Source organism: Ostrea edulis, chromosome 7 (assembly GCF_947568905.1).
Source record: "Ostrea edulis chromosome 7, xbOstEdul1.1, whole genome shotgun sequence".
NCBI lineage: Eukaryota > Metazoa > Mollusca > Bivalvia > Ostreida > Ostreidae > Ostrea > Ostrea edulis.
The window spans coordinates 69,249,328-69,268,409 of NC_079170.1; the positions used below are offsets into that span (position 1 = coordinate 69,249,328).

The 19,082-nt window shown below is 36.6% G+C and overlaps 1 protein-coding gene across 6 annotated transcripts in view; it reads left to right on the plus strand.

The window, feature by feature from the left end:
- The window catches only part of LOC125656335 (uncharacterized), a 35,452-nt gene extending 16,798 nt beyond the window's left edge, over nt 1–18,654 (plus strand). For 5 of the 6 annotated variants that reach the window (XM_056145204.1, XM_056145203.1, XM_056145207.1 and 2 more), the window contains 3 exons: nt 7,119–7,758; nt 12,117–12,164; nt 13,262–18,654. In XM_056145204.1, coding sequence (XP_056001179.1) covers nt 7,146–7,758; nt 12,117–12,164; nt 13,262–17,298 — 4,698 coding nt within the window. In that variant the 5' untranslated portion in view covers nt 7,119–7,145 and the 3' untranslated portion in view covers nt 17,299–18,654. The remainder of the gene's footprint in view (nt 1–7,118; nt 7,759–12,116; nt 12,165–13,261) is intronic. The other variant, XM_056145206.1, reaches the window with a different exon arrangement.
- Nucleotides 18,655–19,082: the final 428 nt, after the last annotated feature.

The following is a 19,082-nucleotide window of genomic DNA, read 5'->3' on the forward strand; positions in this document are numbered from 1 at the left end:
TGGCTTCATTTATTCAAAACACAACTCCGAAAATCTGTCCTATGAAATCTAAGGCCAAAAAAATATAAGTTGTTTTCCACTTTCCCGACCGACATTTTTGCCGACCCTAAAACATGTTTTCCATTCTCACACCTAAATGTCAAACATTATATAAATATAGTAATCGTGATCTTACACACAAGTACCATGAATATGGCTAATGATAATTATGGGGATCACTCGGCTCGGCGGGGTATTTGGAATAAAGCCGTTGCTGAATATTGGTACACTGAGTCCTTCATATATCTTTATAAGTCAACTAAATTCAGCCAATTTAATGCAAACAATTATTGTGCACCTTCACAACAATGTTGTCTGCTTCAGTATAAAGCTATTTGTATAATGAACTAACTTTTCATAGTTATGTGCAATACATGTCTCACCGTTTAGTTAACTTAAAAATTAGCGCAACCAGTACTTCATTTTCATTCAAAACATAGCAATATCCATGACAGTACACGAATATCAGGACGCACTAAATACTGAACTTTTAAAAACCCTAATTTACCCTACCAACACAAATTTTGTCTCATATTTATTTCTAAAGTTTTATTTATGCAGTCAAGGAAGGCTATATATAAAATTCATTAACCCTGTCAACTATCAAGCAAAATATAAATTGTATATTAGTCAGGTATTGTCTATTGGTCAGGTATTGTATATTGGTCAGGTATTTTCATTCCTGGTTATTGGCATTTATTATCTTGTTGGGTTTTTTTTTTTTTGTTCGTTGTTTTTTATTTTTTTCTTTGGGGTTTTTTAATGATAGAATTTGTACAATTTGATTAAATGTGTACATGAGTTCATTAAAATTAAAGACATAAACATTACCATTAAAATGTAAAACTTATACAGTACCAATTTTGATGCACCAGATGCGTATTTCGACAAATAATGTCTCTTCAGTGATGCTCAACCGAAATGTTTGAAATCCCAAATAACTATGAAGTTTTAGAGCTAAATATAGCCAAAACAGCGTGCCAAAAATACTTCTTTAAAAAATTCATAAATAAAACATCAAAAGTGTATCAATGACAAACTTTATGCTTGGTAAGGTTGAGTCAGGGTCTTAGTAGTTCAGGTGTTTAGTGCATCACGGTATACGTCATGGAGACCATAATAAGTTATTGGCTTTATTTGGGGATTTACATATCTATATGTTAAGCAGTGCATGACTAATAGTAATGGGAAATTAGTTTAATAAAAAAATAACTTATTTGAAGCGAATAGCATCCTTGCCAAGGTGTACAGTGATTGCTAGCACCGGCTGAAGTTGACTGGATTACCAGACACGAAGGTTCATCGACAGAGTCAGTCCAAAGAATCTCAGCCGAGATTAGTCCAACGGCACCATATAGTTTTGTGCTGTCTATTAGATTTTACGAATGTCATGATACTACAACAACGGTATATATTTACTGACTTAAGAAGTTATTTAGTATGCACTAATACTAGATAAATTCCAAAACACAGAAACAGTTTTTGTTTACAGTACAGTGGAAGAAATGTTTTGATTCATGATATATCTTTTATTGGATTACTAGATAACCACTGTATTTTATGCATATTAGAATACTGAATTATTAAAAAAATAATTCAATCTATAAAATAATTTAAAAAAAAAACCTTTACATAACTACCGGTCTTTAAAAATGTGTCGGTGAAAGTGGAAACCAACATATACACTTTTTTGGCCTAAATGTAGGTTGTAACCAAGAATTATTTACACATTCACTGATTTTGACTACGGATTACTCCATTTACCGGATCTATAGAACTCGCAACAGGTGACATAAAAATCAATCCTATATTTTGTGATATCTTGATGTGGGTTTGCAACGCTAAACAAACAAATATCTACAATATAATTGTGGACTTTAAGCTATTAATGTTTCTCTCATGTGTGGCACATTACTTTAATTGTATTTTGCATGTTGATTAAGTTGGCCCAGGTCTGCACTTAAAGACTTCAAGGACGTAATTTTAAAGGTATATGTGCAATGTTAAGGTAGCTCACTACACCATTCGAGTTAGTCTTATACTTCTTATGATACGTTACAAGATGGCAATTTTTGTTTTGCGAAATTGTTTGTTACTCGCTTTGGTTGTCTATCATCATAGCTCAATTGTTAAATCATAGGGCTGATGAACTGCAGATTCTGAGTTCAAATCTAACAGAGTCTTTTCTTATGCCCCCCCCCCCCCTTCAAAGAGGGGCATATTGCTTTGCACCTGTCAGTCGGTAGACTACCTGTCCACTCAGTATATTGAGAACCATTCACTTGATCGTAATGATATTTCAGAGTGGGTTGGTTACGAGTAGAAGAGGACCCCTATTGTTTTTCAGGTTGGTTAAAAGATCAAGGGTCAATCTACTCTGGACATTGGAAGATATTGTCCGCTCAATATCTTGGGAACCTTTGGCAGACAGCAAACTTAATTGGTACACTGGTACATCCCAAGGAGTAGATGACCCCTACTGATTTTGAAGTCACATCTTCAAAGGTCAAGGATCAAACGGACATAGGAATAATCTATCCGCTCAATATCTAAAGAACCATTTGCTTCATAAACATCAAACTTAATAAACTGGTACATCTTTAGGAGCAAATGACCCCTATTGATTATGAGGTCACATGGTCAAGGTTCAAACTGGACATAGGAATATACTGTCCGCTTAATATGTTAAGAACCGTTTGCTTGACAGACATCAAACTTGTTCAGGAGAAAATAAGCCCTTTTGATTTTTAGGTCAGGCCATCATTAATTTTTTTTGCTTGATGTACCCCGACCCACATTTTTCAAGTCGGGTAGGTAGATCGGTATTTTTTATTATTTTTTTTCAAATGAGATTTACAAATTTTCTGATGTTTTCATTAAACACATAACGCTGCCAGACAGAATAGAGTTTAGGACATTCATTTTGTACACATTGTATATAATACACGTAAATCTTCCAATATCTCCTGAAATTTACTCAGGACGTTTTGCATTCGTCACGGATGAGGACCTCTACAGTTGTTAATAAATAAATTAACACCCCTTTTTGTTACCACCGGTTTATTCCGACATTCATAATAGCAATCACTTAAACACTTTAATGTGATCCATGAATATCCAAGTGAATTGCATGATGACAGCAATTTACAATAAGTTTTAATATTACCCAATATAATTTTAATGACGACTTTCCCGCATCGTTCAAATTGTTGTGACGATCGTGTTCCATTCGTGTGTTTAGCTCAGATAAAGAGCAAAGTAAAAGTGCCGTTCACCTATTAAATTGTCATAACATTTAGATAATCCTATATCAAAATAATATGCATGCCTTTTCAGAAATATAGACCATCAACTTAAGCGGCGACTTGTGGTCCGCCATAATTTTGGTGCGCTAATATCCTACGTGATTTTTTATCTAAATAACATGGCTTTCAAACTTTTGTACATAAATACGATCAGGCCTCGACGAGGGAGTTCTTAGCTCCTTGTTCTATCTTGTTGGTAGATAATGTGGTAATTCGGAGCTGTGATGCGGTATATTCGTTCGTTCACATATAAAAGTGTTTGAAAGGTTCCCGGATTAACAAATGGTCATTATCAAAAAGAAAGTAGAACCGAAAGACGCCCTATAAGGACATTTTCATATCAAGAATTCTGTAAAACAACTAGTCCAAATAAAAAGAATGGCATCAAGTTTAATACCAATTCGAAGTATGTCTATTTTCCAGGGAGCAAATAAAAAAAAAAAAATTCCAAGTGCGGAAAAAATGATCGGGTCGGGGCAAATTTCACGGGTCGGTCGGAGTACATTAATTTTATTTTAAGCCTCAAATAGTTAAAGGTCAAGGGTCAAACTGGACATAAAAATATACCATCCACTCAATATCTTGAGAACCCTTTGCTTGACAGGCATCAACCTTGGTACACTGGTACATATTCGGGAGTAGATGGTCCCTATTTATTTTGAGGTCATGTGGTCAAAGGTCGAACTGGACATATAGGAAAATACTGTCCTTGATATCTTGAGAACACTTTGCTTGATATACATCAAACTTGGTACACTGGTACATGTTCAGAAGATGACCCCTATTGATTTCAATGTCACATTGTCAAAGGTCAAGGGTCAAACTGAACATAGGAATATACTGTCCACTCAATATTTTGAGAACCCTTTGCTTGACAGACATCAAACTTGGTACACTGATACATCTTTCGAAAACAATGACCCGTATTGATTTTGAGCTCATATGGTCAATGGTCAAGGCTCCAACTGGACATAGTAATATATTGTATCCTATGTTTTAAGAATTAGTTGCTTGATTGACACCAAACTTGGTATACTGGTACAGCATAAGGAGTAGATGACCCCTATTGATTTTTAGGTCACATGGTAAATCCACTCTTGACATAGGAAAATATTGTCTGCTCAATATTTTGAATTTGTGATGCTAGGTGTATAATCCTTTTCAATTTTGCACCATGGGGGCATACATGTTTTACAAACATTTCTTGTTCATATAAAATAGACAGAGATAATGTTTTGAAAATCAACTTTTTTGAAAACTAAATTGCATAATTTTTGACGTATTTACTTATTATTTACACTGTATCACCATACATTGCATAATCAAATTACATATGTATTTCTTGTTGATTTGAGAAACTCTTTCAAGGTATAATGAGCCACTTTAAACATTATTTTGTTCGATTTTAAAAACCAGACTAGGTATTTAGTTAGTATTATTGCACAATTTGACAATTTCAGCAAATGATATTTATAGGTTTTAAAGGAGTACTGGTCTACTCAATGTTTTCCATTGCATTTTATTCATGCAGACTATGAGTAAAATTTTGTTGACTGTCGGACATTTCCGGTAAAAAAAACAATGGGTTGGTCCGGTAAAATTTTGTATTATTTCAGACCAAATGTCTCGTTTTATTTATTTATTTTTTTGGTGTGTGTGTGTGTTTTAAAATATTTGTTGTTGTTGTTTATTTCGTTTTTCAAAATATAAATGTTTAATCAATGTTTGGATTGAAATATAGGCCTACTCAAGGTAAATCAGGGTAGATATAATATATTCGGTCAATAATGATATTTTGCACATTAGAAATTTTGGTCTGTTAGAATTACTTTTGATCTGGTAAAGCTGTAAAATAAACAAAATCATTTGGATAGTTTAGCTTAGTTCTCATAGCAGTTCTTTAATGTGTCACCACCCGCTGTGCAGACATGGGATCTATGTTTTTAAGGTAGTGTCACAGGTCCAAAGATAAATTCTAATCAAAAAGGGAATTATTATCTTATTCTATGGGATAAATGATTGATTTTTTTTTCAATAATAAGTTTTTCAAGATGTGTTAAGGTGTGCTTTCTGGGGATTTTTCAGTTCCAGTTTGAATTTTCTCTTTGATCATATAGTAAGCAAAAAATCCATAGTTTCGAATATTTTGAGATAAAGAATAAAACTAGAATCACATGGAGCACCATAAAAACAGTCTTGACATATAGTAAACTACCTTCAGTAAATCTTACCAAAACAAAGCTAAGCACAAGGTAATAAACGTATGATGAAAGTTTCAGACAATGAATGTATAGTTATTAGATTTAGCCTAGTCAATGACAGGAAGTCTGAATTATTATGCCCTCTTCAAATCAGAGGGGCATATTGGTTTCAATGCATCTGTCGGTCGGTCGGTAGACCACATGTTGTCAGCTCAATATCTTAAGAACCAATCACTTGATCGTAATCCTTCATATGGAGGTTGGTTATGAGTAGAAGAGAGTCCCATTTGTTTTTCAGGTCTAAAGGTCAAGGGTCACTCTACTATGTACATAGGAAGATCTTGTCCGCTCAATATCTTGAGAACCCTAGCTTTGCTTGACAGACATCAAACTTAGTACACTGGTACATCTTAAGAAGCAAATTACCCCTATTGATTTTAAGGTCACATGGTCAAGGGTCAAACTGGACATCAGAATTTACTGACCACTCAATGTCTAGAGAACCCTTTGCTTGACATACATCAAACTTAGTACACTGGTACATCTTCAGAAGGATATGATCCCTATTCATTTTGAGGTCACCTGATCAAAGGTCAAGGGTCAAACTGGACATAGTAATATTCTGTCCACTAAATAACTTGAGAACCCTTAGCTTGACAGACATCAAACTTAGTACACTGGTACATCTTCAGGAGAAGATAACCCTTATTGATTTTGAGGTCACATGGTCAAATATTACGGGTCAAACTCAACATAAGAATATACTCTCCGCTCAATATCTTGATAACCCTTTGCTTGACATATATCAAACTTGGTACACTGGTACATCTTCAGGAGATGATCCCTATTGACTTTTAGGCCACATAGTCAAAGGTCAAGGGTTAAACTTGACATAGTAATATATTTCGTCCTATATTTTAAGAAGTATTTGCTTGATTAACACCAAACGTGGTACACTGGTACAGTATAAGGAGTAGATGACCCCTATTGATTTTTAGGTCACATGGTCCATCCACTCTTCAATTAGGGAAATACTGTATGATCAATATTTTGAAATGATGATGCTACTATCTATTAAATGATGTGTGTATAACCCTTTTCAATTTTGCACCATTGGGCCATATGGTTTGTTTTTTTTTACAAACACCTTGTTTTGTTTAGTTTGAACTGTCTTTCAAATGGAAAAATGGGATGCATTGTAGTTTATAGGTGTTTGATTTCAAAGCAAAAAGTCAAGGCTAAATGTGATGTCACAAATGCATGGTTTTCGTCTGTTGACGTCATTTTCCCCACGTTAAACGAATAATCAGATCCTTTAAGTATCCTCACCCCCCCCCCCCCCCCCCCCACCCCTTGATGTTAAGGGGCATTTAGAGCAAACGTAATTTGGTAAATAATATATATTTTTAATTGTATTAATTAATTTACCATCTTTAACCAAATTATATGGTTATCACTTAAGACACACCAATGAGTTTTTCATGATTTGCTCTGTCCAGTGGTCATACCATATATACATATAGATAGAAATCACATGTACATTACAATATTCATGTTTTCATTTCCCCCATAGATTAGTGCCCTGACTCGGTAGAAGGTGATGGCGAGTGTATATGCATCGACGTCAGAGACAACGAACGCAAACAGAGCGTGTCGAGTCGTACTCGGTCCCTGTACGGATGGTCTACGTGACTTACTGCGTCACCACGTCCCACCTCTAACATTCCCTCATGTCATCAAACAAAACCAACTCAATCTTCCACGTCTGACGCCTGTTCAACGAGACCTCATTTTACCACAACATGGACATTATAAAGGGAACTATACTGACATGGACATTTCTTTACTGTATATCTTACTGAGGAACATATCTGGAATATCATCACACTCCAACGGCTGGAACAGAGATCCCGACCCCAACGACAGGAGTCTCTCTGCCAACATCGAGAGGATTCGATTGGTCCGGAATCATTGTGTTCACTCATGTGATCCATTCATGTCGAACACAGATTTTAACTCCATCTGGTCCACCATTAGATTGACAATGGTGGATCTGGATGTCTTCCTCGTGAATGGAAACAAATATGAAAAAGCGGTGGATTTCCTACGTCATGAGTCGATGGACCCTGAAAATGACCTACATTACGAAGAAGAACCGAGGAAGCAGGTGGAGGAAGATACCAAGACAAGGGAAATGGTGGACAACCTTGAGAGTAAGTCAAAAATCTGTAATCAGTTTTGAATTATCAGAATATTACTGTATCATATCATACTATAATAGTAAGTTATAATCAACAGTATGATATATTATGTTAAACGTTTGGAGTAAGCTATGTATCTTAATTATTTATTGTGCAACGTTGGAAATTTTTGTGATATGATATAATAGGTAGCTAGGAGATTATATTCTATATTGACAATTTCTGTGGTTGCATTATACCAAAAACCTGTCTATTCATTTGTATTGCGATTTTTAATACATCTGTGGCGGAGTGGTTAGAGCATCGCACACACAATCGCACGGCCTCTCACCTCTTGTAGGCGCGAGTTTGAATACCGATCGCGCCGGTAAGTGAGAAAATTCCCCAGGTTACTTTTCGAAGGTCGGTGGTCTCTTCCCAGGTGCATTGTATTAGGGTTCTCTCTTCCACCTATAAAAAACTGGGCGCCATCAGATAACTGAAAACTTGTTGAGTGTGGCAGAAAACAGCAAAAACAAAAACATGTAAATTTTGTGGGTTAAATTTTCCTAATCCACAAATTACCAGGAAATGGGGCAACCACAGAAGAACCCTTATGCAACATTGTTCTTTATATGATTGAATAATGATAAGGATAATGACCCTATGTGAATCACATTTTAATTTAATTTCAACTTAGATTCAAAACTGAAATCTAGTTAATAATGTATGAGTACCATATTTTGTTGTGGCAGAAACACACTGATGGTAGCGTAATTTCTCTTTGAAATAAATACAAAAGTCCAAATTAAATTCAAAACTTAATTTGATCATGCACACCAAGTCCTCCACCGGATGGATCTGCCATTTTGTTCTTAGCAAACACTGAAGTTCGAAACTGTCTCAATCTGACAACAACAGAATCGGATAAAAGCAGAATTTACAGAAAATTTGATGAAAAACATATTGAAATAATTTTGTCTCAAAACTATTTCAGTTCGTAGAATTTTGATGGAACATTTACGTTAGGAGAAACATAGATATTTCTAATTTTTGCTGAATTTTATTTTGTTGTTCCTGCCTCACCCCCTCCAGCAAAAATTGGAAGACATTTTCGTTCTGTCCTGTCTGCCTTGTTTTACCTTGTGACCTAATTATAAACATCCGGGTATCCCGTGGAGATCTGAATTTAGATGGCCATATTCTCAGTACCCCTCTTCAAAATGAAGTAATTAACACATTGTTAATATTTTTGGAGCTATCCATTGAAATGGTGTTCATGTTAATAGTTGAATTATCAGTACTATATAAAACGTGGTAATTTTAGCTCACCTGAGCCAAAGGTTACAGTGAGCTCTTCTGATCAAAATTTGTCTATTGTCTGTCGGTAGCGGCGAAAACTTAAATTTTCACATTTTCATCTTCTCCAGAACTGCTAGATCAATTTCAACCAAACTTGACACAAAGCATTTTTGGGTGAAGGGGATTCAAGTTGTTCAAATGAAGGGCCTTTTCCCTTCAAAAGGGAGGTAATCACAAACATGCAGGTATCATTTACAAATCTTTTTCTCAAGAACCACTGAGTCAGAAGAGCTTTCAAAATTTACATGAACGCTTCCTGAGATAAAGTTTGGGGTTAGGAAAAGGCCACAATAGGGGATCAAAGTTTAACATGCGAATGTATAGGGTACCAAACTTTGTACAAAGCATCCTTAGACGAAATGTGTTAATAAAGACCACATTCGTCAACAGGGGATGATAATTGACGAATTTGTAGTTATGTTTAATAATTAAGTTTGAAAATTAACAGAGTTTTAGTTGTTATCTTTGAAAAGTTTTTTTTTCAGAACCAGTGAAGTATAATGATAGTTTTGCTCATGCAAGCTTGTTTATTGCTTTGAACTGTTTCTCAGGTGCGCGATGTGGCACATGGGCCTCTTATTTGTTTACATTACTGAATCCAGTAAATGCTCTATCAAGCTTTATCAAATTTGCTCCACACGCAAATATTAACAGCTGTGCCACAACATCTGCCAGAAATGGTGTAAATCAGACTGATGTGGATTCTTAAACATTCTAAACAACTTTTAGTAAATTTGAAGTTACAAAACTTTCTTTCAAATCAACATCGAAACAAGAGAAGTGAGTATGCGAACATTGATCAATTTAATAGCTCCTGTAAGGAATACAAAATATGAGTCGGGCAAACAAGGACCCCTGGATATACCTGAGGTGGGATCAGGTGCCTAGGAGTGTATGACTTTACAACATTTAACATTCATACGTTAATTCGATATATTATCTCAGTGAATTCGAAATAAAGTATTCTATATTTTCTCTATACTTATATATTTTATTGAACATTAGACGTGAATGGCAAACTAACAACTCAACTTTATAACACATGAGATGACTTCATGTTCTCCATAAAAAGTGCCAACCTCCCATATTTATGTAGCAATATTTCATTATTAATTGCATATGGTGTTTATGTCTCTCAACTGATTCAATACGCAAGACCTTGTTCTGCTTATGATCAGTTTTGCATACACCCGTTGTCAGATTATGATATGACGCTGTATGTTCTTGTATCCATCCGTCTGTCCGTCTGATGTCATGTTTTCTGGACCTTTTGCTTTAACAGTTGCATACGTACGGTGTACAGCGTTGAAATTGGTTGCAATTTCTCCCTCAAGAACCGGTCTTGGTAGCTGAAGGTAGAACATCAGGCTTACTCTTCCTAGGCACATGTGTGATCCTACCTTTGGTATGTCCAGGGATCTGTGTTTTATCCAAAACTTAATTTTGTATTCTTTATAGGAGTTTTGAGATTTATCACTGTTTGTACATTTGTATCAAAATTACTATTCGGCATATCATCAATCATTAAAGGTCACATCTGTATAATATCAACATTACTGTTTAGCATATCTTAGATTTAAAAGCTCATATCAAAGTACACAATAAAGCTTAAAGCTTTACAGCCGTACTAAAATGACATTTTCCCTGAGATACAGAAACTCGAGACATTGACCTCTATATAAGAACAGAATGTACCTAGCATTTCTCCATTAAACATTCATCTGCCAGACTTCCTGTCAACATACCATTAGATATAGACTGTTGATACTGATGCCCTGATGATGTTTTCTGAAGGTTTTACAGTCTCGTTGTAAATCTCTAACTCGGGCATTTCACAAATTTATCATTGGTCATTATAACGATCTACTTTACAATTACAACCTGTCTTTAGGCCAAATGCTGTCTTTGACTTGTTTCATACCATTTTGTTAATATTCCATTCTTTAATTTTGACTTCATATTACTAATACTTCAATTATCTGATCAAGATATAGGGCTCATCGCAGGTATGGCTGATCGACAGGGGATGTTTACTTCTCTTAGGCACATGATCCCATCTCTGGCATGTGTAGGGGTGCATGTTTTTCCTACTCTTAATGTTTTGTTAGTCCCCTACCGACAAAGTCTAAGAGTACTTTAGGTTTGCAAGAAATATGAAGAAAATGAACAGTGATCACTCTCATAACTCTTAATTAAGCAATACAAAATACATGTAGAGAGTTGGGCAAATACGGACCCCTGGACACACCAGGTTTGCACTCGTCGGTCTGTCTTTCAGTCCTGCTAATCCGTTTCCACATCTCAGTTCTTGCAGATATTTATTTCATATTTAGTATATTTCCTTTAATGCCATAGCAAATGGCATATCAAGTTCGAATTTGATTTTGGTGCGTTAATTTTTTTTACTAAGTTATTGCCCTTGGACTTTGCTGCGTTACGGCCCCTTAACTTCAAAGAATAGTGTGAATTATCAGTTTCCAGACTTTTTTTTCTTTTTTGTTTTGTGCTTGCATACATTCATTTGATAATTGGTACACTTTTAGTTCACCTCTACAAAGTTGATTCGAACTAGTGAAGTCACATCCACACTAGCTTAAAGTTTACATGCAAGTTTTTTTTTATTATTTCTGTAGATAAGAGTACTACACTTATAAAAACCTCTCGCATAGTAATTCAACAATGTAGCTAGGTCATTCATGATTACCTATATATGACAGTTCATTGACTTGGTTAAAGACCTAAACCTAATTATATATTTGTCATTTCCCCTGGTCTAGTCTTTGTAACTGATTTCCTACCATCCCCATCTTGGTTCCCCAAGTCTCCCCTTTATTGATATTGTTGTGGTACAGTAATGTTTGCAACCTGCAGGGAACTATATATTGCCATGCAATACTCTGAGAATGCTTGTTAATAGGACAGGAGATTGATCACTATTTGTTACCTTTACCTTTTCATAAATAAGAGGACATAAATGTGTTTGATAAGATATATTGTGATTAATATAATTTTCTTTTCTTTGTTTCTAGATAAACTGGAGAAACTAACAAAGTCATCCATTCCCCAAAATGTGCGAGGTATGTCACTACAGAATAACCAATCACTATTGAACGCATTTATTTCTTTGATTAAGTTTGGAACGTAATTGTGTGTGTGTGTTAATGAGTTACAGATTAAAGTAATGACGCTTTCTTTGCATTTATTTACATGTCTTGAACGTTTTGATCCTTCAAAAGAAAATTTAAAAAATGATTTGATGTTGATTTAATCATCATTGATCAAAGACATAAACATTTCTCTTTTAGAAGCCATAACATTCTATTGCAGTGTTTTAGCACATCAGAGTCGAAGACTTAAGAGAGCTTGTCTGATCAAAATTTGTCCGTTGACTGTCGGCGGTGTACATTTTTCACATTCTCATCTTTTTCTCCAGAACCACTGGAACACAAAAGAAACATTACACCTAACAATTCAGGCATGCAGCATCGTTTTTCAGGGGAGGGTAGAAATGCAAAAGAATAAAGAAACCTTAATTAGTACCTTTGCTAAACCAAATCCTAAATCGGGGCGGAAGGCGGGCACACACATCATAGCATTTTCAAAGATTACTTTGATTATGTGACCCGTATCAGAATACAATGATTGTCCAACTCACAACATTTATTATAGATTACATGTATATAACAGGCGCATGTTATCGTTCTTCAAACGGAGAGGGGCGGGGGGCAGTTGAAAAAAAAACCGATTGCCAATGATTACAAACTAGGAGGATTCCATTGTAAAGCTTTTTAGAACAAATGGTACATTTACCCATACCTAAAACCAGGTTTTACATTCATACTTATTTAAGAACAAATTACACGCTGACATTAGTTACAAGTTTTGAATACAACTTTCTATTCAAATATTCTACGGATAATGAATCTAGTAACAAAAGTTGTAGTCATTCAAACCCACTGGATTTCCATTACAAGTATTACTAATTACTGCAGTTGTCTCGCTACATTTATCATTTCTACATTTTTACATTTATATTTAACATTTCTTCATAAACATTTCTATACTAACATTGAACGATTGTTGCATTGTGTAGTTACAAATACACAGTTACAGGGATAGAATATTGACTCTGTTGACTTTCCATACTTAGCTGCTTCTTCACATATAATTCCAGAGCAATATGATATTGACATTCAGAAATGGATAGAGGAAGACAAGCTTTACAATGAAACCCACAGCTTTCCGTCAATGATGGAGAAAGTGAGGAACCAACCTTGTGTGACGTTTGTTGGTGTGCCTGGGTCCGGGAAGTCTGCCACGGCTCAGCACATCGCCCTCAAGCTCCAGGCGGAAGGTTACGAGATTCTTCCAACAAAAGATGTTAGGAAGATCGAGGACTATGGTGACCCGAGGAATCCGCAGGTTTTTGTTATTGATGATGTGGTGGGTGTCTTTGGCCTCCGGAAAACTGATTTAAATGTATTGGATAAATATGAACAGAAAATAACACAGCCTTCCATGGTTAAGTCTAGAACTTTGATGACATGTAGAGAGACTGTGTTCAATGAGACCCTACCTTACAAACCATTCCTTACAAAAGAAGAAACTGTGATTAAGTTACACAGTTCTGATCATGCATTAGATGACAATGACAAAAAACAGATTCTCCAGAAGTATGGTTTGAATGTTAATCTAATGTCGCCTGCATTGCTGACATCAACATCTCGCATGTTTCCTCTTCTCAGTAAATTGTTTTCAAAGGAACCAAAATTGCAAGCTCTTGGTTCAAAGTTTTTCATGAATCCATTTCAATGTATCATTGATGAACTTGATGGTATGCAAATACGTAACAAACTGAATTATGCAACACTTGTTTTGTGTATGCTAAATGAAAACAGGCTCTCAGAAGACATTTTAGAGGATAAAAATAATGAACATTTCATGAACATGAAAAAAAAACTTTTGAAAAATTGCAGATTAGAACACAACACTGATACTTTCAAGTTTATGGATGCTTTGTTAGCAATGGAGGGGACATACACAAAACAATGTGGTGCACGGTACACATTTATACATGACTCCACGTTTGAAATTTGTGCTTATCAGTATGGCAAACAGTTTTCTGACCAAATGTTGCAGTATATGAGTAGTAGTTATATTGCTAATAATGTCAAAATACAGACAAGTGAACCAGGAATTGTTAACAAAGTGAAAGAGAAACAGAGTGATTCTCAACCTATTGAAAAACGTGAGAGTAGTGATGGAAAAGACCAGGAGAGTGATGATAAAAACAGTGAGAGAGAGGAATCGTTTGATCTGTGTATAAGGATACGTGAGGATCGGTACCCACTGCTAGCAGAGAGATTGTACAGAGATATACAGAACATGGAACTGTATGATGTTTTCAGGAATCAGGTTTTAAAACATTCCCAATTGTGTCAGGCTTTTATTGGTGTGTTAGAGAAAAAGTCATACGCAGAATTAAAAGCCTTATTTCTGTCCAGTCAGGGAGAAGTAGATAAGATAGCGAGTAAACGAGAGTTTGTGGAGGAGGAGGGTGAATGGAGTGAGTGGCGGAGACAGGAGGTGCTGATAGGAAGGAATTATCAAGATGATGTGGGAGAAACAAATAGAGAATACAATGTGAGAGTGATCAGCTGGGTGATTTACTATGGACATTATCAGATATTAGAGTACATAGTACAACAGACTGAACAACACAATGAAATATATGAATTGTTTGGGATAACAGAAATTTCTCCTCAGGAATCTGAATCTGAGATATCTTCTAGTAATAAACAGGAAAGTGAAAACAATAGGCCTGTAGGACAGTCTAAATCTGGGATATTTCAAAAGATTAAGAATAAAGTTTTTAATAGATTTAGAAGAGAAATAATGTTTGAGAGATCTGGAATAGATACATGTGATAATCAGGAGAACAATAGGCCTGTAGAACAATCTACATCTGGGATATATACATGTAATAAGCAGGAAAGTGAAATCAACATACTTATAGAAGAGCGTAGATTGCTTGTATTGAGTTGTTATAGTGGTGATGTACAAACAGTCAGAGTTCTGCTTCCTGTCTGTAGGAAAGCAATCAATGGGATAGGTCAGGTCAGTGAAGATATTGATCGGTGCCATGATACTCCTCTTACTACTGCATGTGAGGAAGGACATGTGAGTATAGTGGATGAGCTGGTGAAGGCGGGGGCTGATGTCAATCTACGGGATATATGGGAGAATACACCACTGATTGCTGCATGTAAGAGAGGACATGTGAGTATAGTGGATGAGCTGGTGAAGGCGGGGGCTGATGTCAATCTACAGGGAAAAGGGGGGAATACTCCATTGACAGCTGCATGTGAGAGAGGACATGTGAGTATAGTGGATGAGCTGGTGAAGGCGGGGACTGATGTCAATCTACAGGGAAAAGGGGGGAATACTCCACTGACAGCTGCATGTGAGAGAGGACATGTGAGTATAGTGAAGGAGCTGGTGAAGGCGGGGGCTGATGTCAAAATACAGGATCATTTCGGGAATACACCACTGACAGCTGCATGTGAGAGAGGACATGTGAGTATAGTGAAGGAGCTGGTGAAGGCGGGGGCTGATGTCATTACACAGGGAAAAGGGGGGAATACTTCACTGACAGCTGCATGTGAGAGAGGACATGTGAGTATAGTGAAGGAGCTGGTGAAGGCGGGGGCTGATGTCAAAATACAGGATCATTTCGGGAATACACCACTGACAGCTGCATGTGGGAGAGGACATGTGAGTATAGTGAAGGAGCTGGTGAAGGCGGGGGCTGATGTCAATCTACGGGATATATGGGAGAATACACCACTGATTGCTGCATGTAAGAGAGGACATGTGAGTATAGTGGATGAGCTGGTAAAGGCGGGGGCTGATGTCAATCTACAGGGAAAAGGGGGGAATACTCCACTGACAGCTGCATGTGAGAGAGGACATGTGAGTATAGTGGATGAGCTGGTGAAGGCGGGGGCTGGTGTCAATCTACGGGGGAAAGGGGGGAATACTCCACTGACAGCTGCATGTGAGAGAGGACATGTGAGTATAGTGAAGGAGCTGGTGAAGGCGGGGGCTGATGTCAAAATACAGGATCATTTCGGGAATACACCACTGACAGCTGCATGGGGGAGAGGACATGTGAGTATAGTGAAGGAGCTGGTGAAGGCAATGTGTCAATCTTATGTCAATCTACAGAATATTACGGGGGCTGATGTCAGTCTACAGGATTATTATGGGAATACACCACTGATAGCTGCATGTAAGGAAGGACATGCGAGTATAGCGGAGGAGCTGGTGAAGGCGGGGACTGATGTCAATCTACAGGATGATATGGGGAATACACCACTGACAGCTGTATGTGAGGAAGGACATGTGAGTATAGTGAAGGAGCTGGTGAAGGCGGGGGCTGATGTCAATCTACAGGATAGACTTGGGAATACACTACTGATAGCTGCAGTAAGAAAGTGTCCGTTATCAACAGTGAAATATCTAGTAGAACATGGAGCTGACTGGGTTACTCAGGTTGTTAATATCTATGTGTCAGCAGTATATAAAGAATTAATGCTGAACAAACCAGATATAATGAAATATCTCATACAGGAACAAAATAAAATCACTCCTGGTCAATGTAATGGAAATGTACACCTATTTAACTGTCTGGTGGACATCAGACATGCTGGAGTTAAAACAGACAGTAGGGATGATGTGGTGGTGACAGACAGATCAGTGTGGTGTATGTATAGACAGGGAGATTTGTGGAGGACAATCAGTAGAGGAGACTGTGATGTACTGAGACATCTGTTGAGGGTGTGTCTGGATGTCAACCAGTCGATACAGTTATATGATATGTTCAATGATTACAAGCCTGGTGTGACACCTCTATTGTATACACTGATTGATGAGAATGGTATTAATGTTAGTCAAATAATGGAGAAGGTGAGGATCCTACTGGGGGCTGGGGTGGACGTCAATATCAGGGTGAGGTATAGAGATTATGACACTGTGTTAGACAGGGAGGGTGTGTCTGTTCTAGAGTGGATGAGGCGACTGGTGTGTAAGTACAGTAATAGTAGAAGTATGTTTAAGTACAGTGAAGATTGGCTAAACAGTGACAGAGCGCCAGAGTACAAGAGAGTGATGTGTGAGATAAAGAAACATGTCAGAAGACACTCTGTATAGTCCCTGATAGAATTGTAGAGAGATGTTGTTACTGAGTACAAGAGAGAGATGTGTGAGATAAAGAAACATGCCAGAAGACACTCTGTGTAGTCCCTGATAGAATTGTAGAAAGATGTTGTTACTGAGTACAGGAGAGTGATGTGTGAGATAAAGAAACATGTCAGAAGACACTCTGTATAGTCCCTGATAGAATTGTAGAGAGATGATGTTACTGAGTACAAGATATAAAGAAACATGTCAGAAGACACTCTGTATAGCCCCTGATATAATTATAGAGAGATGTTGTTACTGAGTACAAGAGATAAAGAAACATGTCAGAAGACACTCTGTATAGTCCCTGATAGAATTGTAGAGAGATGTTGTTACTGAGTACAAGAGAAAGATGTGTGAGATAAAGAAACTTGTCAGAAGACACTCTGTATAGTTCCTGATAGAATTATAGAGAGATGTTGTTACTGAGTACAAGAGATAAAGAAACATGTCAGAAGACATTCTGTATAGTCCCTGATAGAATTGTAGAGAGATGTTGTTACTGAGTACAAGAGAGTGATGTGTGAGATAAAGAAACATGTCAGAAGACACTCTGTATAGTCCCTGATAGAATTGTAGAGAGATGTTGTTACTGAGTACAAGAGAAAGATGTGTGAGATAAAGAAACATGTCAGAAGACACTCTGTATAGTTCCTGATAGAATTATAGAGAGATGTTGTTACTGAGTACAAGAGATAAAGAAACATGTCAGAAGACACTCTGTATAGTCCCTGATAGAATTGTAGAGAGATGTTGTTACTGAGTACAAGAGAGTGATGTGTGAGATAAAGAAACATGTCAGAAGACACTCTGTATAGTCCCTGATAGAATTGTAGAAAGATGTTGTTACTGAGTACAAGAGATAAAGAGACATGTCAGAAGACACTCTGTATAGTCCCTGATAGAATTGTAGAGATATGTTGTTACTGAGTACAAGAGAGAGATGTGTGAGATAAAGAAACATGTCAGAAGACACTCTGTATAGTCCCTGATAGAATTGTAGAGAGATGTTGTTACTGAGTACAAGAGATAAAGAAACATGTCAGAAGACACTCTCTTTTGTCCCTGATAGAAATTAAGGGAAACGTGTTACTTTTGTCAGTAGATGTGGTGAGTCTAAAACCCAGTAGGTTACCAGTATCTTTGTACATAATATAATTTACTAGATTGTACGCCCGCGCATCTCTCTCCTTAAGTTTCCATTTGTTTGTGTACAGTAATATAGTGTTTCACATGCATATATCCTGTAAATATTGGAACCGTTCTGAAAATACCGGTATGCTGAATAAAATCTGTGATTAATATTAAATGTTCACTGCGACAGTTTATTGTCTAAGTCATTGATTATAATTAAGTGGACCGCCGTGGTGTTCTGGAGGTAGAGCATTTGCCCCGCATGCAAGAGATCAGGGTTCGAATCCCGTCCGCGTGAGATTTAAGGTAGCTCACTACACTAAAGCGTATACTCTGTATGACACCACATCACAAGATGGCAATTATATGTTTTGTGAAATTATTTGTATCGATCGATTTGTTTGTCTATCATCGAAGCTCAGTGGTTAAAGCATTGGGCTGGTGAAACGCAGATCTTGAATTCAAATTCCCCAGGGTCTTTTAATCACATGTGTTGAAAGAATTTGTTTTTAAAATCATGTTTTTATTTAAATTTGTATATGTTTTGCCTTTTTGGCATATACACTTTTGTATATCATCATATCTTTTATAATTAAATCAATTTGTATTGATTTGAGAAA